At 46.4% G+C, this 22,975-nt stretch overlaps 1 protein-coding gene across 1 annotated transcript in view; it reads left to right on the top strand.

Moving 5' to 3' along the window:
• BUB1B (BUB1 mitotic checkpoint serine/threonine kinase B) overlaps positions 1-22,975 on the top strand; it is a 109,337-nt gene that overhangs the window by 56,435 nt on the left and 29,927 nt on the right. The window contains exons 15-17 of the mRNA XM_073566745.1: positions 16,592-16,848; positions 18,121-18,281; positions 19,506-19,646. Of these exons, the coding sequence (XP_073422846.1) occupies positions 16,592-16,848; positions 18,121-18,281; positions 19,506-19,646 (559 nt within the window). The remainder of the gene's footprint in view (positions 1-16,591; positions 16,849-18,120; positions 18,282-19,505; positions 19,647-22,975) is intronic.

The following is a 22,975-nucleotide window of genomic DNA, read 5'->3' as shown; positions in this document are numbered from 1 at the left end:
AAGCATGAGGTAATGTACCCTACATTAGCACCTGTTGTGTCTCTCCCGTCCTGCTGTGAAACCTCACCATCTGCTGGACACAGGGTTGACATAATCTTTTTGGACAGGAATCCGGCAAGGGGAACCTGCAAAGGGGCACATTCCTTGTGTCTTGACTTCCCTGTACACTTCTTTCCCCAGCAGGACAGGAGAAATACGGGGAAGACTGCATCACCAAGTGAACATTCACGGAGATCACTTAGCAGTGTTTCAATGAGTAGGTACCATATTACGAGGGAGGCACATCTCATCGGCCGGTGCTGACTCGGCCACTCAGGAGGAGCTTCTGCGACTGGACCGACCACTTGCCTGGCCATCACCTGTATCGTCACGGGTCTTTTGCTGGGTTGTACGGGCTTCTGAACAGGTTGTACCTGCTCCTGCTGCTCACTTGCTTCCATTCTCGGAAATAGGCTCAGAAGCACTGGAGCCTGTGCAGCGTTCACCTTTATCCCCTGGCACGCCTCCACCCCAGGGTATCCGGGTCAGCAGGTCCTGGCCCGGACGCCTCTTCTTCCCCCAGACCTGTCACGCCCCCAGCGTGACGTGACTGCCCTAGCTCCCCGCCTCCTGCAGACCTCAGACCAAGCCACCGCTCATGGCCTGTACTGGATCCGGGTGTCCCCCAGACACCGGCTGCAGCCCCATGGCTCCACCACGTGCAACTGCGGTGCCGTGAGCCGGCCAGCAGCCTAGTCGTGCCACCGACGTGTCGCCATGGTGACCCCCCCCCCCCCCCCCAACCACGTCACAGGAGAGACTGTAGAGACCTTCTGCAGCCTCCGACACACCCGTGACAGTAACAGATTTCCATCTTAGACCAACTGCCTATCCTGCCTGCAGCTTCGGCTTCCCTAAAAACCCCTGAGGCTGTCAGACCCTCCTCGCACTGCTCATCATGCCAACAGAACTCATAGGAGATCCAAAAAGTGGTCCCATTCCAGTTCTTCCTCAAGATTATCCTCTCCTCCTGGGTAATCCAGACTGCACTTCACCTCTCGCTCTTCTTCACCTGAGCCTCTCGCAGCTCTAGAGTCTGACCATGATTGTAAGTCTGATACTAATCTGCATTCCAACCAGGCATCAATATTATGGCCAGCCTGACTTTGGCCGTTAATCAGTCTTTGAATGTTAAGGAAGATCATTCCCTTCCATCTGACCAGCTAGTACTCCGCCTGATGAACTATCTGACCTTTCCGACCAAATTACCTATTCTGGAAAAGATCTCCTATGGGTTCCATGAATGCTGCCAGCTGTGCTGCTCAAGCCTCCAGAAACCTAGTAGCCGTGTTGAGGGTTATATGGTTCAAAGCATGGCACGCAGACCTGACTTCCAAAAAGTTCATCACCAGTCTTTTTTCATTTGATATGAAGGATGCTTATCCCCACCTTCCCATTTTTCTGGGTTACCAAAGGTTTCTTCACTTCCCAGTACAACAGAATCACTATGTCCATGACCCTTCCTCTTGGGCTGGCAACAGTCCCCCAGAGTCTTCACGGAGATCATGGTTTCTGTAACAGCTATTCTGTGAGCAAGGGGGGACCAAGTCTTCCCCTTACCTGGATGATATATCCTTGTCAAGGCGCCAACATTTTGTTCAACCCTGGAAAGCCTACAGATTACTCCTGATACCCTTTCTCGAATTGGCTGGATCATCAACAAACCAAACTAGTCCTGACCCAGCGTTTGGTCTTCCTGTGCATGCTCTACAACATGAGGCTTTCAAGATTATTTCTTCCAGAGGACAAGATGCCACCCTTCCATTGTGGCGTTTGTGTTTTAAGACAGTCTCTCCGCCACACTCCCTATGCTGTTGCATGAGCTTTATTTTTTTTCTTTTTAATTTTAAGACTTTTATGAAATTTTTAAAACCCAATACAAGTGTCATTACCCTCACAATTTCAGTTGTGTCAAGAGTAAACCCATGAAACATATCACAATGCATATCGCATTAAACAGTAGGCATAACCAAAATTTGTTCTTACAATTACATTAAAAAAAAACTGAAGTGTAAAGGAGAAATAAATTATAAGGGAGAAAAAGAGAGAGTAGAGAAAAGAAGAAACAAGAGGGAGGTGGGGAAATACCGACAAAGGGAACAATGAACTATAGCCAGAGGCACTGTAACTGGCGAATCAGTTGTCTCCGATGAGATCCCGATATTCATTGGAGGATGTAAATTCCATCCAATAATAACATGATTTGTAAAACTTCCCATATGACTTGCTTATTGTCGAGGTTGCATGAGCTTCTTGAGCCGAATGGTATCTCTCAGATGGGATCCCCTTCACCTATTTTCATTCCAGACTCCTGCAGCTTGCTCTCATGTCACTGCTGGACAGGATTGTCCCCACCCTGGACCTGGACTGTCTGAGCCACCATCCGTTTCGAATCAAGTAGTCTCTGGCCAGGTGGCTGTTGTCCCCTCATCTACCACCGACTATCCTTTATACGTATATAGTGGCAGGTCGTGGCAACAGATGCGAGTTTCCTCTGCTGGGGGTCAGTCTTTCGGAACCTCACAGTTCAAGGTCATAGAAGCAAACAGGAATCCTCCCTTCCCATTAATATACTTCAGATCAGAGACCTTCTTCTGGCTATCCTCCTCTGCCAGTACCTCCTAACGGGCCTCCCAGTCCTCATCTAGTTGGATAACACCTCATCAGTAGCATACATCGACCACCAAATAGGAAATCGGAACTGTTCAGCCCTGGCAGAAGTCTCTTGAATGCTCACCTGGATAGAACAGAGTCTCAGCGATATCAGCGGTTCATATATCCAGAGGGACAACAGGGCTGCCAACTTTCTAAGCCATGAGGGTCTGGCAATGGAAGTGTGATCCCTTTACCAGTTTGTTTGCCCAATTTTTTGTCGGTGCGGCACCCCAGACGTTGACCTGATGGAATCCAGAATGAACAACAAGGTTCCGCAGTTTACAACCAATGCTCGTGAACCATTCGCGCTCAGCTCCTATGCCCTGACGAATCTCTGGTCCCAGTTTGCTCTCCCTTATCTCCCCCTGCTTCCCCTTTATGCCAGACTGATCATAAAGATCGAAGCGGAAGTAGCAACGGACTGGCCCAGAAGATCCTGCTACATGGAGATGGTCAACCTGCTTGCAGACACTCCGTGGAAGCTTCCAAACCTGTTTTCCCAGGGTCCCATCTTCCACCAGAATTCTCAGTGTTTCAATTTAATGACATGGCTTTTGAGGCTGCAGTGAGTCTCAAGATTTTCTTATCAAGTCATCCAAACGATGATCAAAGCTCACAAGCCTTCCTCTTCCCGTATCTATCACCGTACCTGGGAAAACCCTTTTCGGTTGGTGCACATCGAATCCTACCGCCCTCATGACCATTTCCATCCTGTGCCTTGCTGCCTTTTTGCAGTCGGGACTTGAAGCCGACCTCGCCCTCAGCTTTTATTTAAGGGTTAGGTCTCCCCTCTGTCCATCCTGTTCTCCAGGATCTTGCCCATTTGGTCCCTCCCTACTATCCCCATGGAATCGGGGGACCTCAACCTAGTCCTAGATGTTCTTCAGGGTACTCCCTTTGAGACTATTCGGGAGATCTTTCTTCCCTCTTAGAAGGTTTCCCTTCTGGTGGCCTTCACGTGCATCAGATGGGTTTTTGAACTGGCAGCACTATTCTGTTGTCCTCCCTTCCTCATTCTCCATCAGGGCAAAGTAATCCTAAGTCCAGTCGCCTCCTTTTAATCCAAAGGTGGTTATCTGTCTTTCATCTTAATGAGGAAATTGTCCTCCCTTCTTTTTGTCCTTCTCCCTCTCACCGTTTGGAACTGTTAAAGCGGTTCACATGTGCCTCCTACGACAGCTTCTTTCAGGCACTCTGATTATCTCTTCATCATTCCTGGTGGTGCCCTGAATTTTGACCTCTAAAGCTACTATCGCTCGTGGGATCCGATCTGCAATTTTGGAAGCATTTAATTCACAAAAATTAGTCCATATGAATAAATAGCTACCCTATGATAGATTGTACTCCACAAGAATACTCACACTTCTATATTCACCCTTAATTGGTACATAGGTAAGTGAAGTACAAAAAAGTAAGAATAAAAACCATTAAAAAAAAATCATGTTTCAATAAAATCAAGAAAAGGTGCTAGAACAAAGAGGGAACTAATCCCACCTTTGTGCAGCAAAAACAGCAGCAGTATGGTAGCTGAAAATCTCCTATATTCAGAATCGGTAAAAGAGATGTCTTTAAATAACACCACCAACCACAAAGTGCTTTAAGGTTAAATGTACCCACAAACTGAATAGAAAGATCAGCAAAACTGAGCCTGACAGGACTTAAGCAATCCAATTAGATAATAGACTTGAAGCAATCCCTATTATTAACACCCATAACGCTGTGACTATCAGTCATAAGGAAGGGTGCGGGATAAACAAGCTATTAGAAAGTTATGCGTTCAATACCTGTCTTGGCAGTGCTGCGGTGTCACACAAGGGGTGTCCCTCTGCCCCGACGCGCGTTTCGCTTCTTCGGGAGGTGTCAGGACAGGGGGCATCTGGGTTTAAATATCCCATATCGCCATTAGAAAGGGGAAGGGGGCGGTGAAAAGTACTGCATCATGGACTCTATTGCACATGCGTCCGCCATCTTGCTATACCCTATAAGGAAGAGTCTTCCTGTATCCTCAGTAACGTATAGGACATGCCCGTACAACGTTATCAGGTCTGACGTAAACGCAAGGGAAGGGGGCACGTCACTGTTCTTTATGGCGCGTACGCAGAGTCCTCAAGCTCCAACACTGAAAGGTCTTCGAAACCACTGGTCATATGACCGTGGTTGAGAAGACCACAGCGGGACCCCCACGCGTGCGCACTGACCAGTGAACTGATAGGGCAGAATTAACTAGGTCTACCTCAGACCTGATGACTACGTACGGGCATGTCCAATACGTTACCGAGGATACAGGAAAACTATTTCTTCCTTATAGGGTATAGCAAGATGGCGGACGCATGCCCAATAATCTGTGACGCAGTACTTTTCAACGCCCCCTTCCACTTTCTATTGGTGATATGGGATATTTAAACCCGGATGCCCCCTGTCCTGACATGCCTCCCGAAGAAGCGAAACGCGTGTCGGGGCAGAGGGACACATCTTGTGTGACACCACAGCACTGCCAAGACCGGTATTGAACGCATAGTCTTCTAATATATAGCTTGACTTATGATAGTCACAGCGTTATGGGTGTTAGGATTGGATTGCTTAAGTCCTGTCAGGCTCGGTTTTACTGATCTTTCTATGCAGTTTGTGGGTACATTTAACCTTAAGGCGCTTTGTGGTTGGTGGTGTTATTAGGAGACATCTCTCTTACTGAATATAGGAAATTTTCAACTACCATACTGCTGCTGTTTTTTTTTTTTTTTTTTATTTATTTTATTTTTTGCACAAAGGTGGGATTATTTTTTAATCATGTTTCAATAAAATCATGTTTTTATTGTTACTTTTTTTGTTCTTCACTTTATTTACCTATGTACTAATTAAGGGTGAATAGAGTGTGAATAGAGTGTGAATTTTGGAAGCATATGAGACAAAGATCAGATGGTGTCCCCTGGGCTTACAACTTATTCCACTCGGCCAGTGGGAACTTATATGCCTACAATGTTGTTTACTGGAGACTGGTTTTTTTTTTTTTTTTTTTTTGCTTTTTTTTTTTTTCTCCACCTTTGGGACTGATTTTGTGATTTTGGACGACCCATGGTCTCCTGTGTCCCCCAATGAAGTGATAGAGAAATTGTCTGAATTGCGCTTTTTCAACCATTTCACCCTACTTTGGATTTTTTTTTCTTCATTTCTCAGTACATTGAAATTTGTCATTCAAAACTATAGCCCGTGCTTCCTATGACCCCTGACCTCATCGAGACCTGATTTGTTCAGGTCCTCATCACGTCAGCGTCACACCAGCCAATGAGACAAATCACTGGGAAAGTTTGTTGAAGCAACAGACTCCAGGGTGATCTGCCTCATAAAAACAACTGTTTCTCCTCAGATCTCCTCGTCAGTGAGAGATTAGAGGAGAAACTGTGTTACAAGTGCTGCAGCGATCTTGCTATAAAATAAAAAAAAATGCAGGTTAGGGTTAGTGCTATAGTTGGGGTTAGGCTAATTTGGTCACGTCAGTCATGTCACATCACAGTTTTCTAGTTCCAGAAAAAATAAAAACAAATAAAATGGCCCGTCCATATTATAGTGCAGAGGAGGCTTTTGCACTTTTGTGTTCTGACAACGAAGAAAGTACAGTGTCAGATGGCGATGTGGATTTCGATGGCTTAAGCAGCGGAGACAGTGATAGCTCAGAAATGAGCAGTGATGCTTGTCCATCCTCACACACAAGGACCAGTACAACAAGAAGGACAAATAGCACTTCTGGAGAAATGTCTCCAACTCAGGGAACAATGCCCAGTACTAGTGCTGGCCCTAGTGCTTGTGAATTGGCGCATGCCAATGGCCAAGGGGCTTTGCCTTTTGATGTAGCATTTCCCAGATGGGAGGCTTCGGATTTGGCTACTCCATTCATCCCTAATTTTAATGCCATTCCTGGTATAAATGTGAGGTGGAAAACTTTGGACCAATGAATTTTTTAAATTTGTTTGACAGCTTGCTAGAGCACATTGTGCTACAAACAAATTTATACACGTCCCAATTCATCAGCCAGAATCCACGATCCGCTCCTTCAGTGTTTTGTTCCCTAGCTCCACGTCCTTTCCTCTTCCTCTCGCTGTCAGGGTACCTAAGGGCTCAGTCCTTGGCCTCCTTCTCTTCTCTCTCTACACGGCCCCAATTGGACAGACCATCAGCAAATTTGGCTTTCAGTACCATCTTTATGCTGATGACACACAACTATATACGTCATCCCCCGACCTTACCCCCGCTGTACTTCAGAACTCCAGTGACTGCAGTCTTAAACATCATGTCCGTTCTCTATCTGAAACTCAACCTCTCCAAAACTGAACTTCTTCTGCTCCCACCGTCTACTAACCTCCCTAAATCTGACATTTCCCTCGCCATGGGTGGCACCACAACACCCCGGCAGCAGGTGCCCTGTCTGGGTGTTATGTTTGACACCAATCTCTCTCCTTCACTTCCCATACAAGCTCTTGCCCGCTCTTGCCGCTTACACCTAAAGAACATCTCTAGAATCCGGCCTTTTCTCACCATGGAAACAACAAAAACCACCCTCACTGTAGCCTGGACTACTGCAACGCTCTATTAATTGGCCTCCCCGTTACTCTACTATCCCCTCTCCAGTCCATACTTAATGCATCAGCCAGGGTCATCTATCTGGCTAATCGGTACTCGGACACGTCTGCTCTTCGCCAGTCCTTACATTGGCTGCCCATTCATTATAGGATCCAATTCAAAGTACTTGTTCTCACCCACAAAGCTTTCCACAGTGCAGCACCCCCCTACATCTCCTCTCTCATTTCTGTCTGTTGGCCTAACCGACCGCTGCGCTCTGCAAACGACTTTCGACTAACCTCTGCACTAATCTGTACCTCCCACTCCCGACTCCAAGACGTCTCCCGTGCTGCACCAATCCTCTGGAATGCTCTACCCCAAGAAATTAGGACTATCCACAATTTGTATAGTTTCAGGCGCGCCCTCAAAACACATTTGTTCAGAGCGGCCTATCACGTTCACTAATCAGTCAGTCTATGTGTAAGTGTGCATGTGTAGCCCATTCACTATCCTTCCATCCCTCACGATGGCTGGACCATTATTGTAAATACATCATTGTAAATGCACACCTGTACTTTGTATCTCCCCCACCTCATTGTCGATTGTAAGCTCTCACGAGCAGTGCCGTCTTATGTTGCTTTAATTATTGTTTTGTTAACGTTGTTACTTATGACTTGTGTTTTGAAACTGTTAAACTGTAAAGCGCTGCGGAATATGTTGGCGCTATAGAAATAAAGATTATTATTATGCTAGGTCAAATTTATGGACACTAATGACCTGGAAATTAAATTTTTTTTTTTTGGACTTACATTTGCTATGGGGCTTGTAAAAAGAAAAAAAAAAACGAGCATTTGGTCCAACCGCCCTGTTCAAGCCACCATTGTTTTCTGCTGTTCTTTCTAGGACCCGTTATGAAATGCTCATTTTAATGACAATAGTGAATGCCTGCCCAGAGTTGCCATAGAACATGACAGACTATTCAAAATCGACCCGTCATCGAAGACTTGACAGAAAAGTTCTTAAAGCTCTACACCCCAACAGAAATCATTCCCATTTATGAGTCCCTTGTAAAATTCAAAGGAAGACTGCACTTCAAGCAATTTATTCCTTCTAAGAGGGCAAGGTTCAGAATAAAGCTCTATAAATTGTGCGAGAGTTCAACTCGATACACATCTGCTTTTCACATTTAAGAGGGGAAAGATGGTGAACTAAACCCACCAGGATGCCCTACTTATCTGAGGACATCTGGAAAAATCGTTTGGGAGCTGATAACTCAATTTTTACAAAAAGGCTACAATCTGTATGTTGACAACTACTATACCAGCATACCCCTGTTTAAAAGTCTGGTTGACCATAACATAGGGGCTTGTGGGACCATTTGCAAAAACAGTCAGAGGTTTCCACAATCATTGGTCAATGAAAAGTTCCGAAAGGGGCAGTCAGGGGCTTTTCGCAATGAAGTGCTGCTTGCCCTTAAGTACAAGGATAAAAAAGGTGTTTTTATCCTGAGCTCGATCCACACAGATGCCACAAGGGCCACTGCTGAACAGGGAGACACTACTCCAAAACAAGTGTCTGTCATTGACTACAACAGATATATGGGGGGGGGGGGGATCAGGTTCTACAGCCATACCACAAGAAAGTCATATACTTGGTAAAAGAAGTTAGTCATTTATTTGTTTCAGGTGGCCACATAAAATTCTTTTATGTTGTACAAAAAACCCTGAAAATTGTTGCCGCCCATCCTTTAGAATCTGAAGATGTCAGAAGACTCATTGAGTGACATTTTCTTGCACTCATCCCAATAACAGAAATAAAGAAGAACCCTCAGAAGATGTTGTGTATGTTCCAAGAGAGGAATGAGGCATGATGCCCGCTATTATTTCCCACAATGCCCATCATTGCCAGCCTTATGCCTCCATGACTGCTTAAAATCTTCCACCCAGAACCATGTTTTTAAACTGTTTTGACATTCAAGCATTTGGTTTATTTGGTGACACACATTTGAGTAGAGCTGACTTAATAATTTCCTGGGGAATGTCTCCAGAGACACAAGCTGGGCACAATATATTGGGCACTACAATGACATTTTTGCTCTAAAACTTCCACTACTTGTTTCTGGAAATCATCCATGTAGTGAAAATGGTCACTATCCATAGTTGAATTCCCAGAAGGGTGTTATTTCCAAAATGGGGTCACTTCAGGGGGGATTCTGTTGTTCTGGCAACAGCGGTTCTCTAAAGTGCTATAACAGCAGAATCCCCCCTGAAGTGACCCCATTTTGGAAATCACACCCCTCTGCAAATTCATCATCTTAACTTCTATGAAGCACTTGGGGGTTCATAGTGCTCACCACACATCTAGATAACTTCCGTGGGGGGATCTAGTTTCCAAAATGGGTTCACGTGTTTGGAGGTTTCCACTATTTAGGCACATCAGGGGCTCTCCAAATGCAACATGGTGTCCGCTATTGATTCCAGCCAATTTTGTATTCCAAAAGTCAAATGATTCTCCTTCCCTTTCGAGCTCTGCCGTGCGCACAAATAGTAGCTTTCCATTACATATGGTGTATCACTGTACTTGGGAGAAATCGTACAACAAATTTTATTGTGCTTTTTTTCCTTGTAAAAATGAAAAATTTTGCAGTTGAAGTAAGTTTTGTGAGAAAAAGTAAAACTTTTCATTTTTTCATTCCACCTTTCATTAATTCATGTGAAGCACCTGAAGGGTTAATAAACTTCTTGAATCTGGTTTAGAGCACCTTCAGGGGTGCAGTTTTTAGAATGTCACTTTTGGGTATTTTCTATCATATCGACCCCTCAAAGTGACTTCAAATGTGATGTGGTCCCTTAAAAAAAAAAAAAAATAAAGTTTTATAAATTTTGTTGAAAAACGGGGATTTTTGAGTGTACTCACCGTAAAATCCTTTTCTCCGAGCCAATCATTGGAGGACACAGGACCATGGGTGTTATTCTGCTGCCACTAGGAGGACACTAAGCAAATACACAGAAAAGTTAACTCCTCTGCAGTATACACCCTCTGCTGGCTCGCTCCTGAACCGGTTCAGTGTCAAAGCAGTAGGAGCTTACAAACAGAATTGCAATATGTCAAAACCGACAATGACATCAAGCCAACGGGCTAACAGGGTAGATGCTGTGTCCCCCATTGATTGGCTCAGAGAAAAGGATTTTACAGTGAGTACACACAAAAATACCTGTTTCTCCTTTGCCTCATTGGGGGACACAGGACCATGGGACGTCCTAAAGCAGTTCCTGGGTGGGAAACAGCACGACAGCTGAAACCTCATTAACCAACGGGTCAAATGTGCCCTACAGACGGATACTGTCGATTGCAGAATCGGTCTGCCAAGGGCTGCATCCGCAGAGGCTTGAGAATGAGGATTGTAATGCCTAACAAACATGTGGAGGCTGGACCAGGTCTCAGCTTTGCAGACTTGCTGTGCCGATGGCCAGGAGGCCCCCACTGACCGAGTGGAGTGTGCCTTAACCCCAGCCGGGATAGGCTGACCTCTGACACGGTAAGCTTCTTGTTCTTGAGTCGCTGAACGGATCCATCAGGCTATTGTAGCTTTAGAAGCAGGTAGACCATTTATGTGCCTTTACAGAAGCACAAAAAATGGAATCTGATCTGCGAAAAAGCGCTGTTCTGGAAATGTATTTCTTGAGTGCCCTCACCAAATCCAAAGTGTGGAGAGCTTTCTCAGTCCCATGAGCCAGAGCTGGGCAGAACGAGGGCAAAACTATGTCCTCATTCAAATGAAAAGAAGAAACGACCTTAGGCAAGAAGGACGGAAACGTCCTCAACACCACCTTGCACCCGTGGAAAACCAGAAAAGGAGGTTTGCAAGACAAAGCCGCCAATTCTGAAACCTGCCTGATGGATGTTATTGCCACAAGAAAAGTAACTTTCCAAGAAAGAGAACGTGACGTATCCTGCAGGGGTTCGAAGGGAGCTTCTTGCAAGGCTCCTAGGACCTAATTAAAGTCCCAAAGTTCCAGTGGAATCTTGTAGGGAGAGACGAGATGCGACACCCCTTGCATAAAGGTCTTAACCTGCGATTTGGAAGCTATCCGTCACTGGAACAGGTCGGATAGGGCTGAAATTTTGCCCTTGAGAGAAGCCCATGCTAGACCTGAGTCTAAACCTGCTTGGAGAAACTCCAAAATGGAAGGACTAGAAAACACAAGTGGGGAACATCCACGGGTTCTACATCAAGAGAAAAAGGTCTTCCAGATGCTACGGTAAATGCGTATGGATGTAGGTTTCTGAGCGTTAATCACAGTGGAAACTAACTGTTGAGAGAAACCGGCCTGGGCTAGAATCCAGGATCCAATGGCTAGGCCATCAAACTCAGAACCCTGGAGTTCTGGCGGTAAATCGGCCCCTGAGAGAGATCAGGGCGGTCTGGTAACTACCAGGGGGTGTCGGCGAATAGTTGCACTAGTTCCGCGTACCACGCTCGACTTGGCAAGTCTGGTGCAATGAAAATCACCGGGATTCCCTCCACCTTGATCTTCCGGATGATCCTTGGGATTAGCGGAAGCGGTGGAAAAATGTAAGGAAGGCGAAACTGGTGCCACGTAAGCACCAGGGTATCCGACCCGATGGCTAACGGGTCGCGAGACCGAGCTACGAATGCCAGGACTTTGGCGATTAAACCTCCCCAGCATTGGCAAATCTGCTGAAAGACTTACGGATAAAAAACAAAAAAAAAAAAAGAAAGACTTACGGGTGAAGGGACCCTGAGGCCAGACTCTGACGGCTGAGTACATCTGCCACCCAATTCTATAGACCCGGAATGTGAACTGCAGAGATGACTGAGCGGTTTTTCTCTGCCCACTGCAGAATGTGTGCTACTTTGAGCATCACTCTTCTGCTTCGTGTGCCCCCCTGACTGTTGGTATACGCCACCGCTGTGGCGTTGTCCAACTGGATCCGATTGGGACGAACAGCCATAAATCGATGGAATTGCTGAAGGGCTAGTTTGGTTGCTGTATCTCGAGAATATTGATCGGAAGGCGCGATTCCTGGATGGACTAGTGTTCCTGAGCCGTGAGGTGACAGAAGACCGCTCCCCAACCTAGAAGACTGGTGTCAGTGGACTGAAGAATGGACCTTCCCTGACTCAATGAGGATGTTGACATCCACCACGAAAGAGCGCCTGATCCGGGGGGACAGGCAAAAGCCCGGATTTCTGTCTCAAGCTGACAGCGATGCCTGCTGCAGAGGTCGGAGATGTAATAGGGCAAAAGGTACTGCCTTGATCGTCGCTACTATTTTCCCCAGGACTTGCATGGCGAACCGCAGGGAATGAGGGCGGACAAGGGAAAGCTCCTGGGCTCTGGGCTGGGGATGACTTTCTTAGGTTCACCAGCCAACCTAAGCAAGTGAGAGTGTCCACAGTAACACTGACACTCTCCGCACAAGCCTGATGGAACGAACCTTCACTGAGGAGGTCGACTAGGAAGGGTAGAATAACTACGTCCCGAGAGTGCAGGATAGGTATGACGGCTGCCGTTACCTTGGAGAACACTCTGGGGCAGTTGGGAGCCCAAAGGACAAGGCGGTGAAGCTGAAATGCTCGTTTCTGATCGCGAAGCGCAGGAATCTTTGGTGACTTGAAAAGATTGGAATGAGAAGGTATGCGTCCTTGATGTCGACAGACTCAAGATATTTTCCTTCTTTTTTTTTCTTTTAAATTTTTTTTTCCACCCCAGCGAGGACATAACAGAACGTAGAGATTCCATTCTGAAATGGCATACCTTGACCACTAGTTCAACAGTTTTCGGTCTAGGATTGGATGCATGGTTCCGTCCTTCTTTGGGACCACAAACAGATTTAAGTAAAAACCTTGAACCTTTCTGTGTGAGGGACCGAAGAGCGTATATGGCCTGATGAAATGGGGCTGCATGTGCCTCTGCCTCTGGAAAGCGGGACTAGAAGAAGCGTGATGGTGGGGCAGACGGCCGCCTACTCTGACTGTGTCTTCCAGATACTGCAATGAGTCATTGAGCAGAGAACTTACGGGAAGAGGTACCTTTGAGTCCAGACCATAAGGGTCTTTCTCCAGGGATGAGAGTGCTTGTAAGAAGGCTGTGGGTTCCTGTCCCTGCACGGGGGACGGGCAGAGCTAGAGGAAGCTGATGCGGATGGTCAGCTTCCTGAACTGCGAAAGGGCCGGAAGCGGACCTGGCTTGGGTGCCGAAAGGGCCGACTGGGTCTTCACTGAGGAAGGAATTTTAGCTAAAGCCTCTGCCCAGGCTACCATAGCTCCGGCCACCCAAGTGGCGGCGAAGGAAGGGGAGAGTGCTGCTCCGCCAGCCTCAAAGACTGATCGAGCAAGACTGTCGAGCAGTGGGGTTTTTGGTGGACGAGCCGTCCGACAGAGACAGGAGAATTTTGGAAGCGAGTTTGAAGACCAGGTGCAAAGGGATACCGCGCTTCTAACGGTCTTTGCTCTGTGAATCGCTTGTCCGGGCGACTCCTATGCCTTTGAAGGGTGGGTAACAAAAACCGTGTGAGGACGTTTAATCCTTTTGAAGGACACCGTGTGATCCGGACTAGTCCCAGGTTCATTGTCTACTTTCAGAGCCTTATTGACTGCTTTAATGAGAGAATCTAGAGACTCCTGGTACTCTAAAGAGTCTGGGTATACGGCCACATCTGACTCTCATTCTGAGTCGTGTTCACTGCAAACCCCTGGTGTGGGCGACCGGGAAGCAGAGCCTGCGGACGCCGAGGCACCAGAGTGCCTGGGGGACTAGCCCCACGAGTCATGGGGACGCCTGTCTGAGGAAAACTCTCGCATGGCTGAAGGGCTCTCTGCGTGAGATAAAGAGAAGCCCTGGCTTAAGGAGGAATCACTGAAGGATTCTAAGGCTCTAGCCAGGGAAACCATGGGCTGTGCCAGTGTCATGGCCCACTCGGGTGGACCAGGTCCGCTAGGTTCGGCATTAGCAGGGGGCTCCTGTGCACAGGAGGGTTCGTAGGCCGCACAAGTTGCGGTATGGTGTTTCTGTGGTAGAGTGGCATCACATATGGCACATGAAGCATACACCACTATGTGTGTGTTTATCCGTCTTTTTAGATGCCTCTGATTTGAGACATGATGTGTGTAGGTGCTGCTTGGAGGCTGCCACAGGGAAGGGTTAATCGCTGTGTAACAGCATATTCAGATCTTGTGTTCGTGTCACCAAAGAGAAACTCTGCGCTGCTTGAAGACACGCGTGCGTTGAGAGATGGCGTCCCCAGCCTGTGGTTGGACGTACGTTGACTGGAAGTGGGGTCAGAGAAGGAGGATATAGGCAGCGGCCGTGCCGATCCAATGATATATACCAATATGGCTGTTGGGGTTTGCTTATAGGGACTTTCAATACGATAATAAGGATATGGAGTAATCATCCCCACAGAGTAATATTGCATAGCTACTTTTTTTTTTTTTTTTTTTTTAAATCCCTTTGTTTATTAAAAGTTAAAATAATAACGTCGGGGTCTGAAACCAGACCCTAGTGCCTCCTACAGACACGAAGCAAGAACTGGTTCAAGATAGAGCCAGCAGAGGGTGTATGCTGCTGCGGAGAAGTAAACTTTATTGTGTATTTGCTTAGTGGCAGCAGCATAACCCCCATGTTCCTGTGTCCCCCAATGAGGCGAAGGAGAAATGAGAAATCGCTGGTCAACTTTTAACCCTTATAACGTCCTAATTTTTTTTTCAGGTTTCCAAAATTGTGCTGATGTAAAGTAGACATGTGGGAAATATTATTTATTAACTATTTTGTGCGATATGACACTGATTTAAGGGCATTAAAATCAAGTTTGAAAATTGCGAAACTTTCAAGAATTTCGCTAAATTTCCGTTTTTTTCACAAACGCAAGTCAAGAAGAAATTTTACCACTATTATGAAGTGTAATATGTCACGAGAAAACAATGTCAGAATCCCCAGGATCCATGGAAGTGTTCCAGAGTTATTACCTCATAAAGTGACACTGGTCAGAATTGAAAAGATTGGCCCGGTCACGAAAGCAAAAATAGGCTCTGGCACGAAAGGGTTAAAGTCTGCACCCCGAAAAGTATTAAAATATTTTTAGAAGTTTCTTAACCCTTTATGTTCTTTTCAGGAAATAAAGTGGAGGTTTTTTTTTTTTTTGTTTTTTTTGAACATGCATAAAATCAAAGTTAGTTTAACACAATAGATGACGATTGCTGCGCCAATTCTGCCTTTTTTTAAGAAATATACATGACCCAACTGTGCTCCTTGGTTCATGCATGACTCAAATGTGAAAGAGCACCTTGTGGATTTTGCGGTCTCAGTGTTATTGGGATGTTTTTCAGTCACCCTGTAGGTTTAAATAACAAGGTGAGCAATAATCACCAATGGATCAGTTTGAGTGTGGATATTCACTAGGTGAAAATGTATACACCTACTCAAGGGGGTGAATACACCAAGAGGAATATTACAAAATCACTTTTATTATAGTAGTACGTTACTGGGTTTTTATTGCTTCTGATGTTTTATACTATAATCCAATAAAAAATTATTTTGTATTCATATATCTCTTGGTGTATGCACGCTTTTGAGTAGGTATATACGCCATGTAGGTTTGTAGAGGTATCGATGTTCCAATACATAAGCGCACCCAAAAGGGCCCCATTTTAAAAACTATACCTCTAAGGCTTCTTTTACACTTACCGGCTTTTTGCTGGCCGTTTTTGCGGCCCCAATAGATTTCTATGAGGCCGCAAAATCGGCCCTCAAAAATTAGTTGGAGTACCTTATGGCCGTATTTGCGGCTGTGAAAAAAGATCACGCCTACGCGATCTTTTTCACTGCTTACGGACACCGCCCCCATTGAAAATCAATGGGGCCGCAAAAACAACGGAAGTGCATCGTCACTACCGGTTTTGCGGAACGCCGTTTTTTTTTTTTCCCAATACTTCTTCCATAATATTGGAAAACGGCGATCCGCACATTTTTTTTGCAGACCGTGAAAATTGCGGTGGTACGGCCCGTAAAAAAAAGTCCGCAATAACGGGCCGCTAGAAAACCGGTAAGTGTAAAAGAAGCCTTAAGGAATCTATTATTGGGGGGTAGTGAGTATTTAGACCCCACAGTTCTTTGGACCCCCCCCATTCTGCCAGTATTCCTGTGGTGAGAGTTCTGTATTGAAGTAAGGACTGTAATTTGGGGAATGGACAGCTAGAAAATCTCTAAATGTTTTGTGACTTTAAGAAATGTCATATGCCTCAGGGCAGACTCCCTTTTAAGAAACAAGATCTTAGTTAATTTTTAAGTATATTAATTTTTTTGTTTTTTTCTTCAAGGACTCAATTGACGATATTGAACCCCTAAGTGAAGAGGCCATTTTGACTGGTTCCGGTGGAAATAAAACGTTATTTGCAGATCCGGAGGACACGTGTGAGTTTATGAAAGCGGCACAGTTGGCATCTACTCCTTTCCAGAAGGCCAAAGACGAGCTGAAACCAACTGAAACCTCCAGTCAGGAGAGAATGCCGCTCAGAGAAAAGATGCCCGTGTCTGAGGAGTCCTACATACAAGTAGTATGCCCCAATAAGCTGAGGTACACCATTATACTACTTCTTTAAAAAAAAAATGTCCTTTAGGCTGTGTGCCCACGTAGCGATTTTTAAGCGTTTTTGCCACGATTTTCGGCGCGAAAACGTTTAAAAATCGTGTACAGAACGCCCCCCATGCATTCCTATGGCATTCCGCACATGCTGTGCTAATGCTGCGCTTTTTTCCGTGGCGGAATCGCATCGCGGAAAAAATCGCAGCATGCTCATTCTTTTGTGCGGAATCGCAAAGAATTGCCGCGATTCCGCACCCATAGGAATGCATGAGAATCGCTTACTTCCCACATCTGGCTATGCCCACCATGCGCGAAGTTACGCGTCTCATGTGCGGTTGGTACCCACGGTGTGGAGGAGAGGAGGCTGTCCTCCAGGCCCTGGGTACCATACCCCTGTAAAAAAAGGAATAAAAAATCGGGGTATATTTACCTTCCGATGTCCCGCGCTGCATTCAAGCCTAGCGTTCCCAGTAATGCCTTGCGGCAAGGCCCTGTAATGACGTAGTCTCGCGTGACTCTAGCGGTCTCGCGAGATCGCTATAGCAACGTGAGACTACGTCATCACAGGTCTCGCAAGGCATTACTGGGAACGCTGAGGCCCGGGAATGCAGCGCGGGACGCCGGAAGGTAAATATACCCCGATTTTTATTTTTTTTAGCATTTTAACATTCTATCTTTTACTATTGATGCCGCATAGGCGGCCTCAATAGTAAAAACCGGTCACACTCGTCAAACACTATGTTTGACGAGTGTGACCAACCTGTCAATCACTTTCCAAGCGATGCTTCAAATCGCTTGGAAAGTGCATGAATATCGCACGCGAAAATCGCGGCAAAATCGCGATCATAATCGCGGTGAAATCGCGCGGAAAAAACCGCGCGATTTCTGGGAAGGAGTCCGGTTTTTAGTGAGCGTTTTAAAACGCTACGTGGGCACATAGCCTTACTCACCCTACCCAGGTCCAGTGCTGAGACTTTGTGGTTTTTGGTGGCTGTTATTGTCTGCTGCACTAATGTCACATCGATAGCACTGGCTGCAGCCCATCACTGAGATCAGTACCAGATGCTGAGCTCACTGATTGGCTGCTGTGCCATTAACGTGACTACAGACAATAACACATTGAGAGCAGTGTCGTACCAATGGAGGAAGAGTAAATCAGAGGTTTTCTTTTTTTTTCTATGTACACTGTGCTGGAGGATGGAATTGATGAAACCAGAATACCCCCTTAAAAGTATGATATCCTATCATTTCCCTTCTTAACAGCCCCATTTTAGAAGCCAGTCAAGAAGACACCCGTTCCTCAGTGTCCTCTGTGTCCTCCGTCTCTGCTGGTTCCTCTAGCTTGTCTGTCTCCAAGACGCTGATAATCCAGGAGAAGCCTGATCTTGTGTCCCAGATCTCTGGAGTATATGAGCAAGCTTTGGGTAAGCCTCAATGAGCCAGGATTGTCCTATAACCCTTGGCTATTGGTACAGCAATGTATATCCGCATAATAATGCCTACACAAGCCTCTTTTCACACTGACAGCATGGCTTCTGTTTGTTACATTTTATAATGGATCCTAGCAGAGAGATACCGGATGCTTCTAAAAGTCATTCCATTAATTAAAGCAGTTTTTTTGCCATTTAGTCTGAAATTGGCATAATATAGAGCAAGAGAGTGATTCCAGGGATGTGTTACTTATTAGGCTGTGTGTTTTAATTTCAATTTCAATCAGTGTTTTATCAGCAGCAGATTATCACTGTGGGACTAGGTGTCGAATGCAGGCCAACCAGGCTAATCTATGTAACCCCGCCCCCACCACTGATTAGCAGTTTGGCAATTTCCAGTGTATACTGTAGGCAATCGGTGGTTTGGGCGGGGTTATCCACAGCTCTGCATTCTGATGAGCACTACTACATGTACAGCAGAGAAAACAGGAGATTCTATCAAAACTGCCCCAAGCAGCCCAGTAAGTGACACATCACTGGAATCAAGGTATCTGTCTCTACATTATGCTCCTCTCAGATTATATAACAAAAGCCTGCTGGAACCTTCCCTTTGCAAGGGGTCTCTGCTTTGGACAATCCCTACTTGTTAGAACGGTCCTGATAAGGTGATCACAAAGTGTCTCCATGCAGGGATCGCCAGCAATCGGCTGTAATCTGTAAGGACTTTTTAGTAGCAACCCTTTTGTTTCTCTGGTTCTTTAACCTCTTCCTGGCTTGTATCAAACTCCAAAATTGCTGTTTTTCACTCACTGCAGCTTCCCTCAAAAATGCAGTTAAAAGTGATCAAAATATGGTACATACCCCAAAAATAAATAAATAAATAAAAAAAACAGGTCTGCACCAAAGAAGCTAGAACTCTGATGCAGGTCCATCGACTGGAAAGTAACAGTCATGGACCTCAGAAAATGGTGTAAAAAAACAAAAAACAAATTTAGGATCAACATGACAGAAAAGTAAAAAAAAAAAAAAAATTCCCATTGAGATAAATACAGGACTGTACCACTCTACTTTTGGCCAATAGATGACTATCCTGAATAGGGGACCCCCTCCCCATCTATTAACTTGGGGTCCCTGACAGGATGTGTGACAGAGTTTTCTACGTCCAACCTGTGACCTGAAGTGTTATCACGGACTTGTCTTTGTATTCTTCTATTTCAGAAGAAGCCACTGTATTCATAGGAATCACAGAGCTGCAAAGAAGCACGCTGGAGGCGATGCCTGAAGTCTTGGCATCAGAAGCAATCATCCGGGAGGCCGGGCTGATCCCTGCTATGAAGGATCAGCAAGAGGTGCTGCTTGGTAAGCTGAAGAGTCACTCCTCAGTATGGTATGGAGTGTATTCTACTTTCTTGCGAGAAGTGCTGCATAATATATCCAGCTGCGGAGCCCTATGTGATCTAGAGTAAAGGAAATAAGTATTTGAACCCTTGCTGATTTTGTAAGTTCGCCCACTGACAAAGACTTGAGCAGTCTCTCATTTAAAGGTAGGTTAATCTTAACATTGAGAGAGAGAATATCAAAAATAGAATCCAGAAAATCACATTGTATAAATTTATATAAATGTATTTGCATTTTGCAGTGAGAAATAAGTATTTGATCCCTCTGGCAAACAAGACTTAATACTTGGTGGCAAAACTTGTTGGCAAGCACAGCAGTCAGACGTTTTTTGTAGTTGATGATGAGATTTGCGCACGTCAGGAGGAATTTTGGTCCACTCCTCTTTGCAGATCATCTCTAAATCATTAAGATTTTGAGGCTGTCGCTTGGCAATTCGGAGCTTCAACTCCCTCCATAGGTCTGGACATTGGCTAGATCACTCCGTGACCTTAATGTGCTTTATTCTCTATCGCCTCACTGGGGGACACAGGAACCATGGGTGTATGCTGCTGCCACTAGGAGGCTGACACTATGCACAGAAAAAGGTTAGCTCCCCCTCCGCAGTATACACCCCACCGACCGGCACTAATCTCGTCAGTTTAGCTTGGTGTCAGTAGGAGGTGGACACGGGTCTTTGATTAGACCCATATCTACCAGGGCTGTGGAGTCGGAGTCGTGGAGTCTGAGTCGGTGCTCATTTTGGTGGAGTCGGAGTTGGAGTCGGTATAAAATGGACCGACTCCGACTCCTAAAATATATAATAAATTGGGTACAGTAATTCAATGCAGGATGTGCTGAATATTTTTTCATAGGAGTTTGGGAAAGTTATGAAATGTCCTATAAATGGCTGTTATATTCCTGATCTAAGGCTACATTCACACACAGCGTTTTTCCTGTGTTTTTTGAGGATACGTTTTTCAGCTGCAAAAGCTGATCATCTTTTTAAAAAACTGCATCACCTGAAAGGTTTTTGAGCTCATAGATAATGTTTTCAATAGCAAAAGCAGATTAGAAATCTGCTCTATCTATCCATTTATCCATATCTGTCTATCCATATCTTATCTGTACCAAAAAGAATGAAAACCGGGTAGTACACCAATATATATTCTGTTCTATCTAAATATCTTGATTATTGGATCATAAAAATGATTAAATGTCTGAGGTTCACATTGTACTACAATAAATTTTTCACTTAAATATAAGCAATATGTGTGGGAGTCGTGGAGTCGGAGTTGGAGTCGGAGTCGGTGTAAGGGAAATTGAGGAGTCGGAGTCTGAGTCGGAGTCGCAGGTTTGGCTTACCAACTCCACAGCCCTGATATCTACCTCAGTGTGCGTCGTTTCTTTTCAGGTTTCCGGAGGGATACAGAGTGAATGGTCACATCTGTAGTCCCACAAAGAGACTGTGAGTACGGCGTGTACTGCCACCCCGTATCCTCATAGCTCTCCACAGCAGGACCAAGAGCCCCCTAACACGGATCCGTGTCAGGCGATCCAGACTGGTCCTCATTCCCCGTCTCCCACCCACTCACCCACCAGAGCCTGTCGGTTTGGAAGAGGCGCGGACATCCTTCTACAAGATTCATGGACGCCACCTGGACGATGAAGGTACCTCTTCCTTCCCCAGGTTTTCCTCTCAGAAGGCGGAACAGAGAGGGCAAGTATGGGGCCCCTGAGTGGCATGGCTAGGAATCACAGCTCCTTTCAGCGTGTAGCCCCGTGACAGCCTCTTTTCTCTCCCTGCCTCCCCCCCCCCCCCCCCTCGGCTGCACTTATCTTGTTCTATCTCTGCAGCCGGGCTTCATGCAGGGATCCAGTCGGGAACGGTCGCCGCGGCAGTGCAGCGATGTCTCCGCGCCGCCCCGAGTTTCCTGGTGGCCGCCGCATTTACTCCAGGCCCCGGCTTCAATTTGGGACTTGTTCTGCGTCGCGGCCACGCCCCCCGCCTTTATCCTTAGGCAGGCTTCCCTCCCGCCTGTTTTGGGCCCGCCCACCGCTCTCTCCCTCCATGTTATGCGCCCCTGAGGTGGCGCACGGCCCGCCTACTTCTAGCCTGCCTATTGTCTGCGGGCGGTGCCATCTTCGGCCTTGACAGTGCGGTTAGCTCCGCCCATCCCTCCTCGGCCTCTATCAGGAAAGCGTGTGCTCCTGCTCCTCTCTGGCTGCCTCCATTTTCTCAGCCTGTCAGCCGGACTCAGTTTCCTCTGCCTGCGGCCCTACAGATCCAGACGAGCTGTGCATCATCTCTTGCTGGAAGTATCTACAGGACACCTGATCCGTGAGTAGCTCTGCACTGCAGACTGACACCCTCCTCTGCTTCCTGTCCCCCAATCTTCCGGCACCGCTTCAGTGACTTTCCTTCATCATGTCTAACTTTAAGCCTGATCGTACTCGTCCTCCTGCTTCCTCCACTTGCACTTTAGTCAAGTACTTTGCATGTTCATCTTGCAAACGCAAACTTCCCTCAGGTCAGTCCACTCCCCTCTGCCTCGACTGCAGCAATCCCATTGAGCCCGCCGCCCATGAGCCCCCTATTGCTCCACGTGAGAGTGAATCCCCCATTCCTGGGTGGGCTTCTTCTCTATCACATTCAGTGGCGGATCTCACCAGGGTGTCTCAGTCCCTAGTGGCCTTACTTGATAAGTTGCCCCTGGACACTTCTGCAGGATCTAGCAGGTCACAAGAGGCTCCATCTGAGCCAGCCAGCATTAGCCGCAAAAGGCCCAGGCAGGATCTCCGGCCGGAATCCTCTCCTCGCCCCATCTCACCACATAGTCCTTCCCAGCAGTCTCCTTCCCGTGCCTCCTCCCCCGAGTCAGGCGAAGCATTCTCGGATGCGCCAGCCGACGGGATTTTAGAGTTGGATTCGGACCTTATCGCAGACATGAAGGTTACGGTACAGAACCTCCATTGCAGCGATCAACCACACTTTCGAGATCACAGACTCTCCTACGAAACCCTCAGTTCAAGAGGTTTCTTTCAGACGGGCAGAAGCACCGTCCAAAGTCTTCTCTTCTCACTCTGAGTTTGAGAAGCTCCTTACCAGGGAAAGAGAAAATCCGACCAGACGCTTTCAAAGAGGGAAGCGTCTCGGCGCGCTGTATCCATTTTCTCAAGAGCTCACCGACAACTGGTCGGCTTCCCCCTCTGTGGACACTCCTGTTTCCAGGCTATCTAACAACACGGTCCTTCCAATCTCAGGTGTGGCATCTCTGAAGGATTCTAACGACAGGATCATAGAATCTTTAGCA

Source organism: Dendrobates tinctorius, unplaced genomic scaffold (assembly GCF_039654945.1).
Source record: "Dendrobates tinctorius isolate UK_male_01 unplaced genomic scaffold, ASM3965494v1 ptg000019l, whole genome shotgun sequence".
Lineage (NCBI taxonomy): Eukaryota > Metazoa > Chordata > Amphibia > Anura > Dendrobatidae > Dendrobates > Dendrobates tinctorius.
The sequence above is the reverse complement of the archived record's forward strand: the minus strand, read 5'-3'. Positions and strand labels throughout refer to the sequence as shown.